The sequence below is a fragment of the Arachis hypogaea genome, chromosome 18, assembly GCF_003086295.3.
Source record: "Arachis hypogaea cultivar Tifrunner chromosome 18, arahy.Tifrunner.gnm2.J5K5, whole genome shotgun sequence".
Lineage (NCBI taxonomy): Eukaryota > Viridiplantae > Streptophyta > Magnoliopsida > Fabales > Fabaceae > Arachis > Arachis hypogaea.
This window is the reverse complement of record NC_092053.1, coordinates 99,565,980-99,572,972: the sequence shown is the minus strand read 5'-3', so window position 1 is coordinate 99,572,972 and position 6,993 is coordinate 99,565,980. Positions and strand designations below refer to the sequence as shown.

Sequence of the window (6,993 nt, the reverse complement as noted above, 5' to 3'; positions counted from 1 at the left end):
AGAAAAAAAAATCTCGCCTTCAAGTTTTATTAAGTAAAATAACATTAGGATATGAGTACAAATAGACACGAACTGGAAAGCAAAAAAGCATGAGACTTATTTTTGTGTGTTTCAGATTCTTTTACCTTAATTAGTCAAAATATGTATGTTAACTCATGCTTTTGTAGTTTACATTCTTTTTGCTTCAGATTTGAAGTATATAGACCTTCTGAGGTTAAATTATAACATGTCAGTTCGTTAAGAATGTTGAACAATTAAAAAAGAAAAATGAAAACTTACCCTAATATGACAACATGACCAGAAACCAAATAAAATGCTGGTAAACCAGAAAAAATGAATTCAATTAATAATAACTAAGCACAAAAAAAATATAGTAGTTAGAAAAGAACATGCCATTCTTATTTTATACTTTATTAACTCAAGAGAAATTACAGCTCCAGTACGGGGAGAATTCTACATACTCAAATGAACATTGGCATTTTCTAATAACTACACACTTTGATAGATTGGTTTAGGGTTTTGATTAGTATCTCTCAGTAACTCACTAAGAACAACAGGTTCATTAATCACTGAATTTACAGTAGAATATAACTCAAGTGAAGTAAATCCATCATCCTTCAGGTAAAACAGGTGCAACACTTTGATCATTTTCCAAAACAATTCCTTGCAGTCTCTTGGAACTGTGCTTCCTTTTTCCTTCAAAACTAACCTCAAGAGTTCTCTTCTCTTGTCCTCGATGATAACCTTCATCTCCTTAGTGGCGTCATCTATGGTAATAGCTCCATTTCCATGGATGAGACGCAAGCCGAGTGCATTCAGCTTTCCTTCCGCCGATTCTCTCTACAATAGTCACAAAAACACGTTAGTCAGAACTACCTGCTTGCTCTTGGAGCATATTTAACAAGTGCTCCAAGAAAAATCACAACCAATTGTCTTTAAATGTTTGAGGATGTTCTTGGAGCACATATTAAATATGTTCCAAAAGCATAAAATAATATCTAAATCGTCCAACCTAAGATTAGGGAATGATGGGATTGGTGATGAAGTACATACCTCGAAAGTGTTAATATCGTTTAACAAACGGCCGCAAGTGCTCATTGTGTTGAATAAACAATGCAATTCTTCAACTTCGGCAGCCTTGCCTGAAAGCTTAGGACCAACGAGAAAGAGGGCCGGAAGGACAATTGGACCTAATGCAAATGAAACCCAAGCATTTTGCATATACTCATCTAGTGTTGGGACAGTCTTGGTTTTCAACCACTTGGCTTCCGTTAACATAGACCGTATCAAGCTTAACCACTGCAAAGCAAACAAAGCCAATTTGACAATTTGGAACTCGGGAAAAGATGTGTTGAAGGAACATAACTTTGAAAACACATGTTTGAGTACTAATGAGCTACTACACTAACAAGAAAAAAAACTACAGATGAAATAAAATGAACAATGAGAAAAGATTAAAATGCAAATACCATGAATCATGCTAGGGTGATCCATTTGAAGCAGAACACAATGAATAAAAGCTAGCACTAATAAGAGTGGGTACAAGACAAGCCCTAAAAAGTGTATAATTTCCTAAGGAGGGTGACAAGAAAATAGTTAGAGTGATGTAACTTAATAATCAGCCCAATATTTTTAGGAAATAGTAATAAAAAAAATGGTCTATACTAGAGAGGATTCATCTATGAAATCAACATGAGAATGCATCAGGGAAAATGTGAGACAATTGAATACTTGTAGCTTAAGCAAAACATAGTCATTTTAGGTTTGAAACACTCTTAACACTCACAAGTTCAACCATATATTCCAAGGGGTAGAGGGATGCACAGTGGTCAAATCATATCCAGCAAATATGTCAATATTGGGAATTCACAAGCAAATGAATAGAAAAAATGTAAAGCCAGAAAGATGAGGGAGCATCGCACAATCTTAATAACGCTGCCTTCTACATTTCGCCCTTGCCACTTGACTGATCTTTCTCCAATCTCTTTAATTGTGCTCCGAAGTGAACAAAATATTATCTTAACATTCTCAGAACAACAAGCAGTTTCGATATCTACATCCCACCTGCAGTTCAATTTCGACAACAAAAAATGTTTGTGAAGAAAAACTGGGAAGAGTTCAAACAGAAATCAATAGATGGAGCAGTTTTTCAATTAAAAGAATAGGATTATACTCTTCCATTAGTTGAATAAGGTTCACTTGCTCCTCTTCAGTGCTCCCAACATCATAGAAATCATCAACAACTGTTGTGAGAACACCATTTTTTGCCCATGATATGCGAGCATCGGAAAGTTCGGGTGCAAAAAGATTAGCTGCAGCAGAAAAGTAACAATAGGCTAGTTTCTGCCTTGCAAATTCAAGTTTATCTAGTTTGCTCTCTGTAACCCACCTGCATATGCAGGGTACAGTTAGATCAAACTTCACAAAATGTGCCTCCATTAATTGAAGCTTGAGCACAATATCCATTTTAATAAAATTTAGACAAAACCCAGCAAAATAGATATACAATGAACAATAGAACCACAACCTTCAATGATTTCGAGCAGCAGGACAATACATTTAAAAATCCTTAATAGTTTTCAATTACTAAATCTTGAGTTATGCTTATGATCTTTAATCATTTATAGCTAGATCATAGATCATAATCATCAAGGTGTACTTTTAAAATTATGAAGAAAAGGGATAAACCTTGTGAGTTGTTTCAACTCTTCTTTTTGTATTGATTGGCAGATATTGAAGTCTTCGGCTGCTAGCTTTAGAAAGTCTTGGTTTGCAAGATTTTCAGACCTGGACCATAATAACCATAAAACTAGTCAGAAAAGGGAGAAATTAAAAAATAAATACAAAGACATGGAACTTGGGGAAGGGGAAAGATTGTAATACTTCTAAACTCATCCCACCTATACGATGACTTTAAAATCCTTGTTTCTTCTACATTGTAATGCTTCATCGATCTCAAGTTTAAGATTCGCTCCAAGTTTGCATAATATGGAAAAGAAAGAGCATCATTGGCCTAAAGAGCAAAAAACATTTTATTTTTCAGGAATGATTGTGAGATGCATAGACATATGTAGCTAAATTTTGTGAAAGATTAGAGCACGATCATGAAATGAACCTCTCGGTCAACAAAACGACGAAGTTTATCAGCATATAATTGATAATGCGATGATTGCTGCTTTAGAAGATGCCTTGTCCAAGCATTTTGTCTCACTAAAATTGATTCATCTGGATGTATAATCACTTGAGAAGCCTTATACAGCTCCAAAATAGCACCAGCATCCTTCAAGTACCCTTTCAAGGAGTCCGAAAACTTATCTTCTGAATATTGATAAAATGGATCTGCAAAAACACAATATACTTAATAGCCTCTTTGGTATTTAAATCTTAAGAAAAAAAAAAGAAAAACTCCTTGCTACCTAACTTTTTCAATTGATCAAACCTGAAGATACGTCGTAACCACTGAGACGCAATATACGGAATGCCATTGCACAGGTGGTGGGATCTAAAAATATATCTTCCACTCCCTCTTGCCAATATCTGTTTTTTTCGCAAATTTAATTATATAAAGAAATTCAACTATGAAATAGAAAAACTCTATATTTTAAATAAAATGCTCTCTATAATTTGATCACCTATTCGCCTACATGTAGAATTTCCTTTTCACTTCTCTAGTTACAGATATATTTAGTATTTGACCTTGATATTTGCATGCACCAAAAGTGGTTTATTACCTGTATGTTTCATCCAATACACTTCGAATTTCCTCTTTGAAATGGTGACTTACACCCAACCTTTCAAGATTGTCAATCATACACAGCCGGGCATATATGTCCAGAGGATAAATAGTTGGAACTGAAAATTTATTAAAACAACAAAAAATCCCAATTAATGTGCCAGACAACAGTAGTTCAAAATAAAACAAAAACAAAAGCAGCTCTGTAACCATATACCAGCATTCCCAAACTTTTCTACTACAGATTTGAGATAGTTAAGACAGTTGGTGTTCTTAAGTTGATGAAAAGCAGCTGCGGTCGTAGCAGGTGAATTAAACAAAGATCCATTCATTCTTTGATACTTCAATATTGCTTCCCAGTCCTGTGATTTCTGCAGTCTCTCTGAAACATAAGCAAGATATGCTCGCCACCCTTCCGAATTGCTTTGATTTCCTCTACATATAGACAAATGATCCTTAAATTAGTCAGTCTCAAAAGTTCATAAAAAATTTTTTGACTAAAGTCTTAGCACTAAGAAGCTAGCATTTGATCAAAGGATCTTGAAAATCAGAAATAATTCCAAGAAAGCACAATCTTGAAATGCATACAAGAAGACTTCATAATCAAACTTGAGAGTCTACCTAAATTATTTGACTTTTTAGCAAACTTGAATCATAAAGCTCAATTCATAACTAGAAAGTGTTAGGAGTTTGATAATCTTGCTAAAAGGAACCATAATACTACCTGCTAAGCTCTATATCTCTCTTATGAATGATTGCTTTCAAGCTTGTTGCACTGATAGAAAAATTAATTCCCAAATTTTGACCATATTCAATCAAAGAAGGGAAAAGTAAATCAAATCCAATGGGAGGTTGCTGCTTCTCATCATTGATTGAGGCAATATTTGAGTTGATAAATTGGAGAGCTGCAAAGAATATCAAAATTCATTTGTATAACATCACAGCAAGTGATAATAATAGCAAGGAGAAAATCATATTTACCCTTGTTAATTTGATCTTCACCAATACCCCATTTTTTTAATGCAAGGACACATGCTAAGGTAGACAGCAGAGATTCATTCATGAATGACGGATCATGATTAGGTAGACCCCATGATCCATCAAAGAGTTGATTATCCAACAACCAATTCAAGCACTGAGGGAACAATGGTGCATCAGGATTAGTTGTCGATGGAACCATTGCGACCCAAGCTGTGTCGTATGAAGAGACAGAAAGTTCAACCTTGTTGAACATTTTTGTGATTCTTTCTTTAGACTCTTCTAGGCACTGCAATTTCCCCTGGTCAGCAGAGAGAAAAAAGAAAAAGCGAAGGAAAAAAAATGATTATGCATGTCGTACCAAAGCTGTTCTGTGATTTTCCTTCTTTACCTTTGATGCAGTCATGAAAGTATCTGTTGAACACAAAGACATATACCAGCCAATAGTGAAGTAATATAATAGATAAGCACCATTTTTCATTTGAATATAGAACAAGAACATATGATAATTCTGACTTAGAGAAAACTCTAAATCAACTAACCAGAGACCAGAACTAGACAAAATTAAATGTTATATGAGCAGCAAGAGAACGCTAAAGATATATTTTCGAGTTGAAGTTTTAGAAGGAAAGGGACGGGTTTGAAGAATAAAAGATTTGAAGTGTAAAATGGTTTAAACATAATATCTAGAACCCGTCATAATTGTGCTACACAAGATGTGATGCTTCAACCTTTTAATTATCATAAACTTACATATTACCCAAACCCATTTTTTTCCACCAGTTAATGCTCACTTTGGTCCTTGTAGGTACACGAGTGAGCCATTTTGATCTGCAAATTTTTAGTGTCTCAAAATAGTCGTTTAGATAATCAATGTGACAATTTTATTCTCATTTCTAGTCTATAGAAACTATTTGAACTCATAAAAATGACCTACGTGTGTACCTAACTGACTTTGAAAGTGATCAAACCAAGCAATGAACTCGTCTTGAAAGTTTCAGTATATGCACACCATGTAGGAGAATAACGTTATATGCATATTAAAATATTACTGAATGTGAATATGAATATGTATCAGAACATAAGAGCAGAACAACCATGAGGCATGCGTAGTTAAGCACAACAGAAATAGAAACAGAGCAGAATAGAGGGAAGCGATGCGGCGGCAGAACCAGCAGGAGTGGCAAAATATCTAGGGTTTCATCCCTCTTCTCCACCATGCTTCTCGAAAAGACTCGGTTGATAAATACGATCATCATTGAAAACAAATTGATTTAAGCACAAACCAAATTTCTAAAACCTAAGTTTCAAACCAAACAAAATAGGACAAGAGCTTCCGCTTCCGCTTCCGCTTCCACTTTCAACAACACAAAACAAAGAAATAAGAACCATCCAATAAAATCAGTGTCCCAAGGATTCAACTTATTAGAATACTGCCATGCGCCTAATTAAGCAACGAAATTCAAGAAAGTAAAAACATGCATAATCCATGAGAACAATAGAAAAGACGCCATTTTTGAAACTGCCGCCCAAGTATTCGTTCATAAAAAAGGGATTACAAAACGAAAACCATCAAAAGGAAGAGACCTGAAGTAGAACAGGAGCAAACGAGGGGAGTGATGTGGGTGGAGAGAGACATGGTGGCAATGGAGTTGAAATGGGAATGGGAATGGGAATGGGAATGGTAAGTGTGGCTGTATCAACAAAGAGCAAAGAGTAGCAAAGTGAAGAAGAAGAAGAAGAAGAAGAAGAAAGTCAAAGGCAGGGGAAAGAAAAGAAAAAGTAAAGTATGTTGGAATGCAGTGCATGGACTGTCATTGGACAAAGTAGCAGCTACGAGTCTACGACTGCACGCACTGACATATAGTTACGAGGAATTACGATTTATCATTACAAGTTTCAAGGATGCTTTGGAAAACTGCAACGGCCTTTTATTTTTGTTTTTATTTTGCTTTTATTCATATAGTATTTTTCTATTTTATGGATATATTTTAAGAATATTCTAAAAAATTATTTTATTAAAAATCGTTAAAATTATTTTTTAATTTTTTTTAATATAATGAATGCATAAAAAAATTTAAAAAATTATTATTATATTATTAAATATATTTAAGACATAAAATAGCAAAACAAGAGTGCTTTTGATATTTTTAATATATCTTTTATTGATGAGCTTAACAAAAAATTTTGGTTTAACTATTTCTAATTGTTTTTTTTTTTTTTGGCTAGTTCCCTAGAGATACAAGAACTAATTCTTTTGAAATTTTTAGCTATGTTAAAGT

At 34.1% G+C, this 6,993-nt stretch overlaps 1 protein-coding gene across 3 annotated transcripts; it reads right to left on the bottom strand.

Annotated features, from left to right (window-relative positions):
- Positions 1–377: 377 nt before the first annotated feature.
- Positions 378–6,640, bottom strand: LOC112771489 (ent-kaurene synthase-like 1). 3 transcript variants are annotated; one of them, XM_025816254.3, is made up of 14 exons: positions 6,299–6,640; positions 5,073–5,125; positions 4,715–5,000; positions 4,458–4,638; positions 3,951–4,168; positions 3,732–3,852; positions 3,440–3,537; positions 3,116–3,339; positions 2,901–3,013; positions 2,689–2,787; positions 2,174–2,389; positions 1,923–2,064; positions 1,054–1,299; positions 378–840 (listed from the first exon to the last, which is right to left on the bottom strand). In XM_025816254.3, the coding sequence occupies exons 1-14, from the start codon at positions 6,348–6,350 to the stop codon at positions 490–492; spliced, it is 2,400 nt and encodes a 799-aa protein (XP_025672039.1). In that variant the 5' UTR covers positions 6,351–6,640; the 3' UTR covers positions 378–489. The 3 variants fall into 3 exon arrangements, 2 of the variants coding, with proteins under 2 accessions (XP_025672039.1, XP_072082051.1); XM_072225950.1 differs by having other exon boundaries at positions 5,073–6,068; positions 6,299–6,566; XR_011876755.1 differs by having other exon boundaries at positions 461–840; positions 1,787–2,064; positions 5,073–6,068; positions 6,299–6,537.
- Positions 6,641–6,993: the final 353 nt, after the last annotated feature.

What these genes read in the sequence shown, in the direction of transcription:
- LOC112771489 (XM_072225950.1), bottom strand. Translation starts at nt 5,213, where the DNA reads ATGTTCTTGTTCTATATTCAAATGAAAAATGGTGCTTATCTATTATAT. An exon ending in GTCGTTTTGTTGACCGAGAG is followed by an intron (nt 3,014 to 3,115) that starts GTTCATTTCATG and finishes TTTGCTCTTTAG; the next exon opens with GCCAATGATGCTCTTTCTTT. An exon ending in ACGATATTAACACTTTCGAG is followed by an intron (nt 841 to 1,053) that starts GTATGTACTTCA and finishes TGACTATTGTAG; the next exon opens with AGAGAATCGGCGGAAGGAAA.